Consider the following 19,149-nt stretch of genomic DNA (forward strand, 5'->3'; position numbering starts at 1 on the left):
ACATCACCTTAGTGTCAAATATGATAAGTTAAGGACAAATCTGAATTAATACTCCTCTTCTCAGATACCTAATGAAGCAAAGAATGTTGAAATTTCTTTTAAATATCTTTTGTTAATCCGTTTATATACTTGTTTTGCAAGATTTTTGATGTTAAATCGTGTGTTGAAACAGATGTTGTTGTACTTGGGGATGGTCATATTGCCAGTTTAGCCAATAAAATAGGAATACAATAGGAATACAAAATACAAAATGTCTGATAGTTAGCAAGGTGGGACACACATAAGAAAGAAGAAAGCAAAGGACCACTGATGAGGTCACAGAAGTGTGACGAAAGAACTCTGGCCGAAATAGGATTAATGTAATGTAATATAAAGCTGAAGCAAATTAACACCAAATATACAGTGCGTGTGTTTTTATTGGCTAAACTGGCAATATGACCATCCCCAAGTACAACAACATCTTTTGTTAAGTTTTATATAAATACTTAATTTACTTCCAGGTTTTTGATTTTTCATATCAATTTATTAACTACATTTGGCTAAATCCCATTATGAAAATTATACTTTTTGAAGTGTTTCAAATATCTTTTTATTATTATTATTATTATTATTATTTTCTTTTTTTTCTTTTGGCTATTTCAGTGGTTAAGTCATGGGAACCCTGTATGATTGTCTTCTGGAGGTTCATCTTGAGAGATATTACTCCTCTTTCTTAACTCATGGCATATCAAAAGCCGAGTCGTTACTGAAACTGACACCTCGAGATTATGGAGCATTCGGCTGAACACTACAGATGAAAGACGTCGCCTCTATGAACTCATCAACTTGCTACGATCTGTTTTTAATTCATCCAGTCATGCAACAACAGTACCTCACCAGAAATTTGAACACAAACGGTCACACAGCTTTTGTGGCAATCCCAAGAAAACAGCAGCAGTATCGCGGTCATCCACACCCCCACCCCCACCCCCATCATCACCATCTCATTCAACTTCCTCTTCCACTGTTATAGTTCCCTCGGCGCTTGAGCAGTCTCTAAAGGAGGCAAAATCTCAACACGCATCTGTGGTGGTGACGTCTCGTAAACATTTTTCTAATACAGACTTTCTAACAACTAAGGTTGTTGAGAACCATGATTTTAATTACTCAGCTAATTTATCAGATAGTTCATGCAGTTCCCCTCAGAGTCCAATTGAAAAAGTCACTCATCATACTTCGTACAATTATGGAATCCCAAAGAACAAGAAAAAAGTACGAGCAAGTAGTCCTCGTTCAATGAGAGATGAAAAAATTAAAGTTTGTGTACGCAAAAGACCTTTTAAAAGGGGAAAAGTGAAATGGATGTGGTTGAAGTAAAGGATGGTAACACTGTTATAATCAATGAAATGAAATTAGCAGTTGATCTCTCTTCATATATCTTACAGGTAAATTATGCATTTTTCATCAAAATCTCTCATCTTTATCTACTTCCCAGCTACTCCCACCCACCCTTAAGTAATGTGGGGGTAGCCATGTATTTTCTCTATAGCAAGACACCTGTGCTTTCTCCTCTAAATGTGGGTAGCCATGTAGCTCCTCTAGAACAAGTATGTGCTCTGTTCTACCCTCTTATATCTTAACCCTCATCTGGCATAAAGCACTCCCGCCGCCTTGGGTTTTGTACTCTTGTGATCTGCATGAAGATTACACGAGTACTGGTGGTATGAGAAAAGCTTCCAGTACACACTGTAAAATGATTGGTATTAGGAAGGGCATCCAACTGTAGAAACCATGACAAAGTAGCAACTGGAATAAGATGCAGTCCTTGGACCCATTTGATCCTGTCAAATTGTCCAACTCATTCCAGCATGGAGTATGGACGTTAAATAATAATAGTCTTTCAACACCGGGCATAAAGCAATTTCCCCTTTCAAGTAGTCCATCCACTTAGTTGTGTTTTTTTCTTTAAACTTTTTTCCATGTTCTTTTTCTGTCTTGGCAACCTCACTAGTATTGGTAACCTGAACAAAGCACCCAATACACACTGGTATTAGGAAGGACATCCAGCCATAGAAAAAACATGCCAAAGCTCAGTGCAGTACTGCGGTTTGCTGGGTCCTGTCAAACTGTCCAACCTATGTTAGCATGTAAAATGGATGTTAAATAATGATGATGAGGATGATGTAATGAGAGGTTTGGGTGCAGCTGATTGGATGCTGTTGATATGGCACAGCTGATTGGACATGCAGACTGTTTTGGCAACAATACTTTTTTCCATGTGAGGCGTTTAGTAACAGAGTCATAAGCACCACCCTATCTATTTTCAAGGTTAGTATATCATTTTCTTTGTCTTGACGTCTAGAATCCGGTGAAGCTTGCAATAAGGTCGAAAATCCGGCTGAAAAAAATTGTACCTCGACGCTAGTGACATGACGCTCGCTCACCCAAACTCGAACCAGAGGGTTTAGTAACACACCATCATAAGCACACATGCTCAATCAATGACTTTGGTGTGGTCCCAGTATTGTTTTTCAAGGTGTTATTGTTCATCATCATCATCATCATCTTTTAACGTCCACTTTCCATGCTAGCATGGGTTGGACGATTTGACTGACACACGCGCACACACACATACACACACGTCCATTTCATATATCTTCTTTCAATTTCTGCTCTCTGCAAATAAACTTTTTTACGGATACAGCTGCTTACAAAAATAGGGATTAATGTATAATTTCTTTCTATGCTCATAATTAAATCAATGTTTTAATGATTAGACAGTGGTCCAACAGAATAGCTCTCAGAAAAAGACTACGTACAAATTTGTTCTTCACAACTCCTGAAGCTGTTTTCTGACAAGGTGGTGGTGGTGGGGGGAATCAGGAAATTTTCATACAGCTGGAGGCTCCAATAATCAAAACAGAGGATCCGAAATGATAAGGTTGAGAAACGCTGTTATAGATAATGCCTAACCGAAAACGATCACAGCCACATCACCCAAACAGACCGGCAGAAACCAGGCTTAGCTGCTAATATATATATATATATATATATATATATATATATGTTGCTATAGTGCACCTTATGAAAATGCCCTCAAGGAAAACAGGTGTCATGCTCGCACTTTGCCCATCACTGCAGTTACTGCAGCTAGGCTTGGTATATATAGAAGACTGAATAGTAGAGGAAATTTGACCTGCCAAGAAACCAGAAGCAGTTAATAGCTTCTGCTACATAGGCGGCCAAGTCTGTAGTGGAGGTGGTTGCTCTGAGAATGTAGCGACTAGAGTAAGAATAGCCTGAGCAAAGTTCAGGGAGCTCCTACCTCTGCTGGCAACTAAGGGCCTCTTGCTCAGGGTGAAAGGTAGACTGTATGATGCATGTGTGTGAACTGCCATGCTATACGACAGTGAAACATGGGCCATGAATGCTGAGGACATGCGTAGGCTTGAAAGAAATGAAATTAGTATGATCTGCTGGAGAGAAAAGTTGGGCATATGCAGCATCAAATGTGGTATGCAAGAGAGGCGACTGCACTGGTATGGCCATGTGTTACATATGAATGAGAACAGCTCTGTGAGGAAGTGCCACTCCCTAACTGTAGAATGAACCTGGGATGAGGTGGTGAAGCATGACCTTTGAACATTGGGCCTCACAGAGACAATGAAGAAGACCGAAACCTTTGGACATATGCTGTGATTGAGAAGACCCGGCAACTAAAGTGAGATTGCAGCCTTGCACGTCCAGCCCTGTTAAGAATACTCCTGATGCGTCAGGCAATATGATATGATATGCTTGAGAAGACCTGTTGAGTCAAGTAAAACCAATATCGCAGATGGGGCCGGTGTCCCCTGACTGGCTCCCGTGCTGGTGACACATAAAAGGCACCATCCGAACATGATTGATGCCAGGTCTGCCAGACTGGCCCCCGTGCCTGTGGAATGTAAAAAGCACCAATCAAACGTGGCCAGTGCCAGTACCCCCTGACTGGCTCTTGTGCTGGTGGCACATAAAAAGCACCATCCGAATGTGATCGTTGCCAAGCCTGCCTTACTGGTTCCTGTGCTGGTGGCATGTAAAAAGCACCCATTACACTCTTGAAGTGGTTGGCATTAGGAAGGGCATCCAGCTGTAGAAACTCTGCCAGACCAGATTGGAGCCTGGTGCAGCCGCTGGCTCTCCAGACCTCGGTCAAACCGTCCAACCCATGCCAGCATGGAAAATGGACGTTAATTGATGATGATGATGACACTGCAAATAAAAATATAAACACTTCTTTATTGATGTATACAAATAGTAGTGACTTGTATCTGGTAAAGACATGGGGAATTTGGAGTTCTTGATCTTTGGGTTGCACTTAAATATCTAACAAACTAACCAGTATGTCATAGAGAAGGGTTGTCACAGGTCTTAAACAAAGTATCAGTAATAAGCAAACATTTTTTTCATAAATAATTGCAAAGAAATAAATATCTGCACTCTTTGATTTGCTTTTTTTTTCTATTCTTTGTAGCACAAATTTTATTTTGATATTGCTTTTGGTCAAGATTCCAGTAATGAAGAAGTTTACCTAAAAGTTGGCAAACCTTTAGTGGAGTGGCTTTTTGAAAAGTAAGTCATCATTACAAGTTTGTTTTTTTACATATTTTTTCTCAATTCTAATTATTGGTTTTACCAAGATTTTGAGAGATATAAAACTATCTAGATATAATTACATCATGTAATTTATAACATTAAATGTCAGCATGGACAGCAGGCAAAACTATGATAATGATGATGATTATATATATATATATATATATATATATATATATATAATCATCATTTATTGTCTGTTTTCCATGCCGGCAGGAGTTGGATGGTTTGACTGAAAACTGGTAAGCTCCAGGTTCCAATCTGATTTGGCGAAGTTTCTATGGCTGGATGCCCTTCCTAATGCCAACTACTCTGTGAGTATAGTGGGTGTTTTTATGTGCCACTGGCGTGAGTGCCATTTACTTGACACCAACATTGGCCATGATTCCAGTGTCATTTGACTTGTCTGGTCTACACAGCATGGTATATAACCAAAGGTCTCAGTTACCTGTCACTGCCTCCTTGAGGCCCAATGATCGAATGATGCTTTTTACATGTCACTGTAAAAAGCACCGTTAGAATATTGGGCCTCATGGAGGCAGTGATAGGTAACCGAGACCTTATATATACAAACAGGCTTGGCTGTGTGGTAAGAAGTTTACTTACCAATCACATGTTTTCAGGGTTCAGTCCCACTACATGGCACTTTGGGTATGTGTCTTCTGTTATAGCTGTGGTCTAACCAAAGCCTTGTGTGTTTGGTCCACAGAATGTGAAAGACACCAGTCATATATCTATATGTGTGTATGTGTGTCTGTATCTTGACATTGCATGATAGTTGTAAAAGTGTCACTGTCATGCAAGCATTGTCCTTCATTTCCAATTTTCAATAACAGACATACAAGTCTGGTCATTGAAAATATTGCCATACTTGGATAGCATCATTCAAAGGCTAAAACGATGCAAAGCACATTGTGACTAGTGATGTGTGACAACATCTGATAGTCTGGTCAGTCACATGATCATGTGATATATATATATATATATATATATATATATATATATATATATATATATATATATATTGTATTAATGATAATAAAGAAACTGATTTTTTTCACATCCATAATTTTATTTAACAGTTCTTTACAGCATCTTTTTGGGACATGAAATGATGCTGTAAATAACTGTTAAATAAAATTATGAGTGTGAGATATCTCTGTTCTCCTTATTATCATTAATACTATTACTGACTCTATGAGCATATGCAACCCTGAACAGGAAACTTGGACTTACCCAGCGAGAAAAGTTACCAGAGCCTAACAACTTAGTGTTAGCTTGATAAGATCACACAGCAAAAATATTCAAACATGGCTTAAATATTGGTTTCAGATCTCGGCACAATGCCAGCAATTTCAGAGGAGGGGGGCAGATCGATTACATCGACCTCAGTGTTCAACTGGTACTTATTTTATCACTCCAAAAGGATGAAAGGCAAATTGAATCTCAGCAGAATTTGAACTCAGAATGTACAGACAGGTGAAATGCTGCTTAGCATTTAACATGATGTGCTAATGATTTTGCCAGCTTGCTTCCTTAAACATGGCTTATATATTAATTTGAAGAAAATATTTGATCAGTTATAGTAGCTGGATAAATGTCTGACTGAAACCAATATTTAAGCCATGTTTGAATATTTTTGCTGTATGATCTGATCTTAAATAGCACTGGGTAAACTGCAGGATTAATGTTACAGTACTATTTGTGCCCTATCATTTCTAGTTTCTTTCAGTATTCAATTTTTAATGTTTGTTCCTTCAGTAGTTCTTTTAAAGAAATGGTATAATATATTTGAAGAGGTTTTAGTATTTATGGGACAAAATAACTCAAGTATAGTTGTTGGCACTCCATCACTTACGACGTTGAGGGTTCCAGTTGAACCGATCAATGGAACAGCCTGCTCGTGAAATTAACATGCAAGTGGCTGAGCACTCCACAGACACGTGTACCCTTAATGTAGTTCTCGGGGATATTCAGCGTGACACAGAGTGACAAGGCTGACCCTTTGAATTACAGGCACAACAGAAACAGGAAGTAAGAGTGAGAGAAAGTTGTGGTGGAAGAGTACAGCGGGGTTTGCCAGCATCCCCTGCCGGAGCCTCTTGGAGCTTTAGGTGTTTTCGCTCAATAAACACTCACAACGCCCGGTCTGGGAATCGAAACCATGATCCTATGACTGCAAGTCCGCTGCCCTAACCACTGGGCCATTGCGCCTCCACTCAAGTATAGTAGAGCAGCAATAAATTTCAGCCAGTCTAATTTTGGCATGGAGATTCAATTCTTGATTGAGTTATTTCTAAAAATGATTGATGTGGAAAAATCTTAGAATGCTGAACTAAATACTTTTCAGAATTTAGGTTAATCCTTTATATTCTGAGTTTGAAATCATGCTGGGGATCAACTTCCTTTCCAAGTATGAACCATTTATCAAGTTTCATTCAACCAATTAGAATTTGTGGCCTTGTACTAACCAGTATCAGGAAACATTGATATAATAAGATCAAATAGGATTAAAATGTTCTGGAATCATTAAGTCTGTTTACATTTTCCTTCTACTTATCATTTCCACATGATTGATTTTGACTGTGGAGTTCTGTAGAGATATTTTAGTTGAAGATGTCAATCAACTTGACACTTTGGCACCCTGCCATCTGGCCATTATTGATTCATATATACACAGTTAGGTAATTTATTCTTGCATACAGGTGAAAAATAGGTTTGGAATAGCATCTTCTCACACCATAGTTACACCACCGCCACTGCTGTCGCCACCTCCTCCTCCTCCTCCTCCTTCTTCTTCTTCTTCTTCTTCTTGTCTATAGTTAGCCATGTTACTATTTGTTTAGCCTCAGGCTAATTTTGATAGAACCAGACTTTATTGTCCAAAACATTCCCGTCATGACCAATCTGTATGTCTCTTTTTTCTTTCTTTTTGTCTGACACAGTGTATCTTGGAGTATAACATTACCTAATGCAGTGTTTCTCAAACATTTTTTTTTTATCTGTGGACCCTTTGATTCCTGTTTTACTTACAAGGACCCTCATAATTATTCAATGTTTAAAAAATCCTGTTGATTCAATATTATTAGAAATTCTATTTAAAAAATAAAAAAAATATTTTGTGTATTGAAGAAGTATTACTCTCTCTCACTTGTTTCAGTCATTTGACTGTGGCCATGCTGGAGCACCGCCTTTAGTCGAACAACTCGACCCTAGAACTTATTCTATTGGTCTCTTTTGCCGAACCGCTAAGTTACGGGGACGTAAACACACCAGCATCAGTTGTCAAGCGATGGTGGGGTGACAAGCACAGACACACAAACACACATACATATATATATACATATATACGACGGGCTTCTTTCAGTTTCTGTCTACCAAATCCACTCACAAGGCTTTGGTCAGCCCAAGGCTATAGTAGAAGACACTTGCCCAAGGTGCTACGCAGTGGGACTGAACCCAGAACTATGTGGTTGGTAAGCAAGCTACTTACCACATAGCCACTCTTGCGCTACATAAATTTTAACAACAAAATCTTACATGGGTCCCTGGTGGAGAATCACTGATCTAATGTATCAAAATACTGCTTCTTTGCAAGCAGTAACCATTGTATCTATGATGAAGCCCAGTAATCTGATATCTGATCTGATCCTTTCATCTCATATTTTCCTTAGTCTTCTGTTTCTCTTCATTGTTTCTCTTTCACATGCCTCTCTTTCCCCTAGTATGCATTGTCCATTTACTTTAACTGTTCCTACCAGCTCAGCCATCATTTTTGCTCTCTTATCCCTCCTATTTATCCATGTTCCTCTCTTATCTGGCTGAATTGTTTGAATGTCATAAAAATGCTTTACAGTATATGTTCTGGATTTTTAGGTTCCAAGTTCAAATTCCACGTAGGCCAAATTTGCCTTTCATCCTTTTGGAGGTCAATAAAATAAAGTACCAGTCAAGTATTAGGCTTGTTAGCATTGTTTCTCTTGTCCTCAAAATTGCTGGCTTTGTGTCTAAATCAGAATTATTATTATATCATATGTAAAGACAGACAAAATTCTGCTAAGCATTTGGACTGGCATGCTAATGATTCTGACAGCTTGCTGCCTTATTCAATATTATTAATAATAATTCTTTCTGCTATAGGCACAAGGCCTAAAATTTGTGGGAAATGGGTTAGTTGATCAGATTGATTCCAGTACTTGCCAGACAAAATGCTTAGTAGTGTTTCTTCCTGCTTTATGTTGTGAGTCCAAATGCCACTGAGGTTAACTTTACCTTTCATCTTTTTAGGATGAATAAACCGAAATAAAGTACAGTCAAGTACTGGGATCAGTGTAACTGATTAGCCCCCTCCTCCACGATTTCAGATCTTGTGCCTTTAGTAGAAAGACATTAAGTCAGCAAGCAGACAGAATTATTAGCATGTTCAACAAAGTATTTTGTGGTATTTCTTCCAGCTCTTTAGGTTCTGGGTTTAAATCTTGCTGAGATCAACTTAACCTTTCAGGGTTGATAAAATCAAGTGCTAGCCAAGTACTGGGGTCAATGGTATTGACTAATCCCTCCCTCTAAAATTACTAACCTTGTGCCAAAATTTAAAATCATCATCATCATCACCATCATCATCATCATCACCATCATCATCATCATCATCATCATCATTATTGAGATGGTGATCTGGCAAAATGCTTCATTCGTCTTTACCTTCTGAGCTTAAAATTTCGTGGAGATAGACTTTGCCTTTCATCCTTTTAGGATCAATAAAATAAGTACCAGCTGAACACTGTGGTTGATATAATCAACTTACTCTTCTCCCCCCAAATTACTGGCCTTGAAACCATTATTATTATTATTATTATTATTATTATTATTATTATTCATCATTTAAAGTCCGCTTTCCATGCTAGCATGGGTTGGACGATTTGACTGGGGACTTGCGAAGCGGATGGCTACACCAGACTCCAATATGATCTGGCAGAGTTTCTACTGTTGGATGCCCTTCCTAATGCCAACCACTACGAGAGTAGTGAGTGCTTTTTATGTGCCACCGGCACGTGGGCCAGTCCGGTGGGTACTGGCAACGGCCACGCTCGAATGGTGTTTTTTTTGTGCCACCTGTACAGGAGTCAGCCAATGTTTTGTTCGCATGCCACCAGCACAAGTGCTAGTTAGGCGAAGCTGGAAACGATCGCACTCAAATGGTGCTATTTACTTGCCACCAGCATGGGAGCGAGACCGCTGCCTTGGCAATGATGCCGCTCGGATCGTGCTGTTAGCGCTAAGGCAGCATGCCAGCAGAATCATTGGCATGCAGGACAAAATGCTTAGTGGCATTTTGTTTGTCTTTGCATTGTGAGTTCAAATTCTGCCAAGGTTGACTTTGTCTTTCATCCTCTCGGGAGGGTCGATAAAATAAGTACCGGTTGAGTAAAGCATTTGATGTAATCAACTAGCCTCCTAATTCCTCACCCCCAACCAATTTCAGGCCTTGTGCCTATAGTAAAAAAAAGGATTGTTATTATTGTAAGTAAGGCAATGAGTGGCAAGAATCATTAGCAAATCAGATATAATGCTTGGTGGCATTTTGTCTGTCTTTACATTCTGAAGTCAAATTCCAATAAGGTTTACTTTGTCTTTCATCCCTTCTAGGTTGATAAAATGAATATCACTTAAGCATAAGGTTCAATGTAATCGTCTAGCTTCCTTCTCTCCCCCAATTTCAGGCCTTGTACCTAGTACAAAGAATTACTATTATTAGATAGATTAAGGTAGTGGATTTGTAGAGTTGTTAAAGCAAAAGAAAAAATGCCATGCAGTATTGCCAATCACCCTTGCCAGTCATCGTTTTGAGAGCTTAATAAAATAAAGTACCAGATAAGTGCTGGGGAAGATGTAATTGGCTGTTCCTCCCTCTTATATTTCTGGTCTTGTACCCACTTTTGAAACAATTATTATAGATTTATTACATAGCTTCAAATTTGTGGAGACAGCGGTCAATTATATCCTCTGAGTGTTTGATTAGTCCGTTTTTGATTTTATCAACTCAAAAAGGAGGAAAGGCAAAATTAACTTCTGTAGGATTTGACTTTAAAATGTAATAAGATGCAACAAAACACCCTAAAACACTTAAGAACACAAACAGGTGCACGAGTGGCTGTGTGGTAAGTAGCTTGCTTACGAACCACATGGTTCCGGGTTCAGTCACACTGCGTGGCACCTTGGGCAAGTGTCTTCTACTATAGCCTCGGGCCGACCAAAGCCTTGTGAGTGGATTTGTTAGACGGAAACTGAAAGAAGCCCGTCGTATATATATATGTATATATATATATATATGTATGTATGTGTTTGTGTGTCTGTGTTTGTCCCCCCAACATCACTTGACAATCGATGCTGGTGTGTTTACGTCCCCGTAACTTAGCGGTTCGGCAAAAGAGATCGATAGAATAAGTACTAGGCTTACAGAGAATAAGCCCTGGGGTCGATTTGCTCGACTAAAGGCGGGGCTCCAGCATGGCCGCAGTCAAATGACTGAAACAAATAAAAGAATATCGCTAGTTGCATTTTTTGTTTCAAGGGAAATAATCGCAATGTCAGAAAAAAGAATTATTTCCCTTGCTCTAAAGGCTGAATTGTTTTTCTTTTTTGTTTTCTCGAAAATTTCAAGAAAAATTATACGAAAAATTATCTGTTGAAGTTATTCTGTATCAGAACTGTGAGCTGATAATCGTAAGAAGCGTTTCCTGAGTGGAAGATATGAAAGTTTTGAAGTTTATTTTTCGAGAGAAACTGTTCATTTCTAACGGGGATAGTAATATGTTTAGATTAGGTTATTACGAAGGTTTTCTATATTTCATATAACTCTCAGGTGTCACTTGATGGAGAATAATCCTAAAATATATTACTATTAGGAACATATATATTTATACATACGGGTAAATAATACAAGAGATTATTGTAAGTAAAATCACTCGTTGAGTATTGTTTATGTAGATTTACGTATGTATTTATTTATATCTAAGTGAAGGCGTGTGGCTTAGTGGTTAGGGTATTTGGCTCACAATCGTAAGGTCGTGAGTTCAATTCCCAGTGGTGCTTTGTGTCTTTGAGCAAGACACTTTATGTCATGTTGCTCCAGTTCACTCAGCTGGTAAAAAAATGAGTTGTACTTGTATTTCAAAGGACCAGCCTTGTAAAATTGTGGGTCACGCTGCACCTCTCTCAGAGCTGCGTTAAAGGTATGCGTATCCGTGGAGTGCTCAGCCACTTGCACGTCAATTTCACGAGCAGGCTGCCCCATTGATCAGATCAGCGGGAACACTTGTTGTAACTGATGAAGTGCTGTTATCTGTATCTAAATACTCATTTTCATGTGTAAAATATTTTAAAGGAATTATCAAAATTCATTAAAAGTTAAAATAGCCATCTATGTATCATACATATTGTATATACAACATCGATAGGCCAGTTGCTGCAGTATTTGTCCTGAAATAACATCTCTTATGGATGTGCCGTGTTAAAAATACAATATATATTGGAGAAAGAGAGAGAGAAAAAAAAACCCACCCCAGTAGCAGCTTTCACAAATGCTAGATGTATTTCGGCCATTTTGAGCTTTTTCAGTGATGCATACTCACAATCAGCTACATTCTTGAATGAGAATTCATCACGTCTGATATAAGAAAAAGTGAATAAAACATGCAATGCTGTTGTGAATAGCCACCCACACAATTGAAGATTATTAAACTAAAATAGCTGTATATATATATATATATATATATATATATATATATAGTGTAGTATATTGCCACTTAAGTGTGGCTGACCCCTAGGGGTGGATGTTACTGTTGCTTTTAGCCCCAGGAGGACATCTCCTCCAGCTGGCTTATCGACACACGACTGTGTCCTGTTTGCCAAGGGAGTTATCCCTCTCACCACGACCAGCAGCACGAACGTATCCGGATTTCAGGGTTATTTCCCTTCTTCGGCGTTCGACAGCTGATGACCTTGGTGAGAGAGAAAAACCTGGCAAAATCTTATATCTTCTTTTCCAGTGACATTCTTCACTGATATTGAAAAGGTGAAAACAAGCAATGTTAATTCTCTAAATGAAGTATTAACAGTAACTGCACGATAAAGTGTAGTATATTGCCACTTAAGTGTGGCTGACCCCTAGGGGTGGATGTTACTGTTGCTTTTAGCCCCAGGAGGACATCTCCTCCAGCTGGCTTATCGACACACGACTGTGTCCTGTTTGCCAAGGGAGTTATCCCTCTCACCACGACCAGCAGCACGAACGTATCCGGATTTCAGGGTTATTTCCCTTCTTCGGCGTTCGACAGCTGATGACCTTGGTGAGAGAGAAAAACCTGGCAAAATCTTATATCTTCTTTTCCAGTGACATTCTTCACTGATATTGAAAAGGTGAAAACAAGCAATGTTAATTCTCTAAATGAAGTATTAACAGTAACTGCACGATAAAGTGTAGTATATTGCCACTTAAGTGTGGCTGACCCCTAGGGGTGGATGTTACTGTTGCTTTTAGCCCCAGGAGGACATCTCCTCCAGCTGGCTTATCGACACACGACTGTGTCCTGTTTGCCAAGGGAGTTATCCCTCTCACCACGACCAGCAGCACGAACGTATCCGGATTTCAGGGTTATTTCCCTTCTTCGGCGTTCGACAGCTGATGACCTTGGTGAGAGAGAAAAACCTGGCAAAATCTTATATCTTCTTTTCCAGTGACATTCTTCACTGATATTGAAAAGGTGAAAACAAGCAATGTTAATTCTCTAAATGAAGTATTAACAGTAACTGCACGATAAAGTGTAGTATATTGCCACTTAAGTGTGGCTGACCCCTAGGGGTGGATGTTACTGTTGCTTTTAGCCCCAGGAGGACATCTCCTCCAGCTGGCTTATCGACACACGACGAAGAAGGGAAATAACCCTGAAATCCGGATACGTTCGTGCTGCTGGTCGTGGTGAGAGGGATAACTCCCTTGGCAAACAGGACACAGTCGTGTGTCGATAAGCCAGCTGGAGGAGATGTCCTCCTGGGGCTAAAAGCAACAGTAACATCCACCCCTAGGGGTCAGCCACACTTAAGTGGCAATATACTACACTTTATCGTGCAGTTACTGTTAATACTTCATTTAGAGAATTAACATTGCTTGTTTTCACCTTTTCAATATCAGTGAAGAATGTCACTGGAAAAGAAGATATAAGATTTTGCCAGGTTTTTCTCTCTCACCAAGGTCATCAGCTGTCGAACGCCGAAGAAGGGAAATAACCCTGAAATCCGGATACGTTAGTGCTGCTGGTCGTGGTGAGAGGGATAACTCCCTTGGCAAACAGGACACAGTCGTGTGTCGATAAGCCAGCTGGAGGAGATGTCCTCCTGGGGCTAAAAGCAACAGTAACATCCACCCCTAGGGGTCAGCCACACTTAAGTGGCAATATACTACACTTTATCGTGCAGTTACTGTTAATACTTCATTTAGAGAATTAACATTGCTTGTTTTCACCTTTTCAATATCAGTGAAGAATGTCACTGGAAAAGAAGATATAAGATTTTGCCAGGTTTTTCTCTCTCACCAAGGTCATCAGCTGTCGAACGCCGAAGAAGGGAAATAACCCTGAAATCCGGATACGTTCGTGCTGCTGGTCGTGGTGAGAGGGATAACTCCCTTGGCAAACAGGACACAGTCGTGTGTCGATAAGCCAGCTGGAGGAGATGTCCTCCTGGGGCTAAAAGCAACAGTAACATCCACCCCTAGGGGTCAGCCACACTTAAGTGGCAATATACTACACTTTATCGTGCAGTTACTGTTAATACTTCATTTAGAGAATTAACATTGCTTGTTTTCACCTTTTCAATATCAGTGAAGAATGTCACTGGAAAAGAAGATATAAGATTTTGCCAGGTTTTTCTCTCTCACCAAGGTCATCAGCTGTCGAACGCCGAAGAAGGGAAATAACCCTGAAATCCGGATACGTTCGTGCTGCTGGTCGTGGTGAGAGGGATAACTCCCTTGGCAAACAGGACACAGTCGTGTGTCGATAAGCCAGCTGGAGGAGATGTCCTCCTGGGGCTAAAAGCAACAGTAACATCCACCCCTAGGGGTCAGCCACACTTAAGTGGCAATATACTACACTTTATCGTGCAGTTACTGTTAATACTTCATTTAGAGAATTAACATTGCTTGTTTTCACCTTTTCAATATCAGTGAAGAATGTCACTGGAAAAGAAGATATAAGATTTTGCCAGGTTTTTCTCTCTCACCAAGGTCATCAGCTGTCGAACGCCGAAGAAGGGAAATAACCCTGAAATCCGGATACGTTCGTGCTGCTGGTCGTGGTGAGAGGGATAACTCCCTTGGCAAACAGGACACAGTCGTGTGTCGATAAGCCAGCTGGAGGAGATGTCCTCCTGGGGCTAAAAGCAACAGTAACATCCACCTCTAGGGGTCAGCCACACTTAAGTGGCAATATACTACACTTTATCGTGCAGTTACTGTTAATACTTCATTTAGAGAATTAACATTGCTTGTTTTCACCTTTTCAATATCAGTGAAGAATGTCACTGGAAAAGAAGATATAAGATTTTGCCAGGTTTTTCTCTCTCACCAAGGTCATCAGCTGTCGAACGCCGAAGAAGGGAAATAACCCTGAAATCCGGATACGTTCGTGCTGCTGGTCGTGGTGAGAGGGATAACTCCCTTGGCAAACAGGACACAGTCGTGTGTCGATAAGCCAGCTGGAGGAGATGTCCTCCTGGGGCTAAAAGCAACAGTAACATCCACCCCTAGGGGTCAGCCACACTTAAGTGGCAATATACTACACTTTATCGTGCAGTTACTGTTAATACTTCATTTAGAGAATTAACATTGCTTGTTTTCACCTTTTCAATATCAGTGAAGAATGTCACTGGAAAAGAAGATATAAGATTTTGCCAGGTTTTTCTCTCTCACCAAGGTCATCAGCTGTCGAACGCCGAAGAAGGGAAATAACCCTGAAATCCGGATACGTTCGTGCTGCTGGTCGTGGTGAGAGGGATAACTCCCTTGGCAAACAGGACACAGTCGTGTGTCGATAAGCCAGCTGGAGGAGATGTCCTCCTGGGGCTAAAAGCAACAGTAACATCCACCCCTAGGGGTCAGCCACACTTAAGTGGCAATATACTACACTTTATCGTGCAGTTACTGTTAATACTTCATTTAGAGAATTAACATTGCTTGTTTTCACCTTTTCAATATCAGTGAAGAATGTCACTGGAAAAGAAGATATAAGATTTTGCCAGGTTTTTCTCTCTCACCAAGGTCATCAGCTGTCGAACGCCGAAGAAGGGAAATAACCCTGAAATCCGGATACGTTCGTGCTGCTGGTCGTGGTGAGAGGGATAACTCCCTTGGCAAACAGGACACAGTCGTGTGTCGATAAGCCAGCTGGAGGAGATGTCCTCCTGGGGCTAAAAGCAACAGTAACATCCACCCCTAGGGGTCAGCCACACTTAAGTGGCAATATACTACACTTTATCGTGCAGTTACTGTTAATACTTCATTTAGAGAATTAACATTGCTTGTTTTCACCTTTTCAATATCAGTGAAGAATGTCACTGGAAAAGAAGATATAAGATTTTGCCAGGTTTTTCTCTCTCACCAAGGTCATCAGCTGTCGAACGCCGAAGAAGGGAAATAACCCTGAAATCCGGATACGTTCGTGCTGCTGGTCGTGGTGAGAGGGATAACTCCCTTGGCAAACAGGACACAGTCGTGTGTCGATAAGCCAGCTGGAGGAGATGTCCTCCTGGGGCTAAAAGCAACAGTAACATCCACCCCTAGGGGTCAGCCACACTTAAGTGGCAATATACTACACTTTATCGTGCAGTTACTGTTAATACTTCATTTAGAGAATTAACATTGCTTGTTTTCACCTTTTCAATATCAGTGAAGAATGTCACTGGAAAAGAAGATATAAGATTTTGCCAGGTTTTTCTCTCTCACCAAGGTCATCAGCTGTCGAACGCCGAAGAAGGGAAATAACCCTGAAATCCGGATACGTTCGTGCTGCTGGTCGTGGTGAGAGGGATAACTCCCTTGGCAAACAGGACACAGTCGTGTGTCGATAAGCCAGCTGGAGGAGATGTCCTCCTGGGGCTAAAAGCAACAGTAACATCCACCCCTAGGGGTCAGCCACACTTAAGTGGCAATATACTACACTTTATCGTGCAGTTACTGTTAATACTTCATTTAGAGAATTAACATTGCTTATATATATATATATATTTGTATAACAAAGCAGGAAAGTGAACATTTTTGGTATTATTTATTTTCCATTACACATGTTTCATTTGCTAATAGTTTTACATATTAGATAGACATGTAATTACCAAGTTTTACATATTAGACATGTAAAGAATTTCCAATGAAAATTTCTTCAGACAGAAAAAAAAATTATAATGTAATTATGAAATTATAATCAGGATTTTTTTTCTCTGTCTAAAGCATTTCTCATAGGAAATTCCTTACATGTCTCTTATTACCAAATGAAACATGTGTAATGGAGAATAAATAATACCAAAAAATTTCCAATTCCTTGTTTTGTTATACACTAACTCTGCAAGTAATATTTCCATAATTCTCAATCTTAATATGTATTTTGACTAACATACAGCAACAATTTTGACTATATATTGGATTGTAATAATGGTGTAAAAGGTTGATAGTTGCAATAGAGACATTAGTCTCTCTCTATCACCTTTCAACATAATTATATATTAAGAAACAGTAGAACAATTAACAACATAATAAAAATAAGTTTTATTTTTTTGATAATGCTTGGTTTTACAAATCCTGTGTCATTCAGCTTAGCATCTGCTGATTAATTTGTAATCAGTATTGGAAGGTTAAGAGCTTCCTTGATGCATGCCAGAGGAGCAAGTAGCTATCACATCGAAGGCATCGTGGTGAAGAGTGCTTCATTGAGAAGCAAGGTGTTGTCACGTTGAAGGTATCGCGCTCAAGAGGCTTAGAAAGTGAAACAAACTCTTTAAGTACTAGTTTTACTACGCATGTGCACTTGAGGGGCTTCCGGAAAGGCAAGTCCCTTGCGCATGTGCAGATAGTACTTCCTCAATGGCGGCTATAATTTCACGCCACTACAATGGAATAAGAAGATGCGCTTCAAGAGGAAATAGCTGGGGTTTACTCTAACTATCTATAATATATATATATATGTATGTGTGTGTGTGTGATATTTAATGTATATGCACCGTTCATAGGCAAATTATTGCAGTATTTGTCCTGTGGTAACACCTTTTATGGACAAATGCTGTAGTAAAATGCCTTTCAATAGTGTATACACATTAAATATAATAGAAAGATGGCTATTTTAATATACTGCCTCAGTTGTGTATACCAGGTTGTTAAAAGTCGTTACAGCATTGGATAGAATGCTATGTGGTATTTGTTCCACGGTCCATGCTCTGAGTTCAAATCCCATCATAGTCAACTTTGTGTTTCCATTTTTTGCAGGTGACAAAGTACCTGCTCAGTGTTGGGGTCAATTCTTCTTCTTCTCTCTGTCTCTCGTTCTCTTTGGAAGAAATCAGCTATGATCAGACTTACAGAGGGACTGGCTTCAACAAGTTTAATATGCCCAAGACATTACACTATGTTTATTAAGGGATGATGGTCCAATTAGTGTTATCCATAGGGGTAGGCTCATGGTAATTTTTGTGTTTTTATATCTGTAGTAATTTTGTCTGGGTTTATCTTAGTTAATTTACCAATTTATGCTTTAGTAGGGTTTAATAACCTACAGGTGTAATTATGGGTGAATTTTTGTTTGTGGTCTTCAAGTGTTTTGCAAGGTATATGAGTGTTTGGTGTTCAACTCTGCCATCTGTGTCTAATCCAGTTGCTAATATTTTGGAGTGAGCTGGTGGAATTGTTAGCATGCTGGGCAGAATGCTTAGTAGCATTTTCTCTGTCTTTACTTTCTGAGTTCAAATTCCGCCAAGACTGACTTTGCCTTTCATCCTTTTTTGGGGTTGATAAAATAAAGTGCCAGTTGAGTACTGGAGTCAATGTAATTGGCTTACGTCTCCCTTGAACTTGCTGGCCTTGTGCCAAAACTTGAAACCAATATTTTGTTCTTGATTTATTGAAATGAAAAATATCCTGATTAGTTTTTTGTTTTTACATGTATTTGTGATGCTGCTTGTCCGAGTGGAAGTTTTTGTATGTCTGATTGTCGGTTTCGTATGAGTTGTTTGGTTTGTCAGGTTGTAAGAAGTGTGCTTTTGAAGTGTTTGAATTTGTTTTAGTATTACTCTTGAGAGTTTGTTGGAAGCTGCTAGTATAAGTTTTATTAAATCTTACCCTGTTTATTAGGTTGAAGAGATTGGATTCGAACTGGTCCAGTAGTTTGGTAGTTTGTTGCTGGGAGCATTAGCATATCTTGAAGCCATTGTTGTTTTCAAGGGTAGGTTCAAGTTATCTTTTTCAAAGAATAACACTTTCTGCCTCATTCTTTAGAT

At 39.5% G+C, this 19,149-nt stretch overlaps 1 protein-coding gene across 1 annotated transcript in view; it reads left to right on the forward strand.

Annotated features, from left to right (window-relative positions):
* LOC106879521 (uncharacterized) overlaps window positions 1-19,149 on the forward strand; it is an 82,561-nt gene that overhangs the window by 22,012 nt on the left and 41,400 nt on the right. Inside the window, 4 exon segments of the mRNA XM_014929143.3 lie at window positions 643-779; window positions 782-1,326; window positions 1,329-1,424; window positions 4,493-4,590. Of these exon segments, the coding sequence (XP_014784629.2) occupies window positions 653-779; window positions 782-1,326; window positions 1,329-1,424; window positions 4,493-4,590 (866 nt within the window). The 5' untranslated portion in view covers window positions 643-652.

The sequence above is a fragment of the Octopus bimaculoides genome, chromosome 2 (genome assembly GCF_046866305.1).
Source record: "Octopus bimaculoides isolate indiv1 chromosome 2, ASM4686630v1, whole genome shotgun sequence".
In the NCBI taxonomy this organism is placed as follows: domain Eukaryota; kingdom Metazoa; phylum Mollusca; class Cephalopoda; order Octopoda; family Octopodidae; genus Octopus; species Octopus bimaculoides.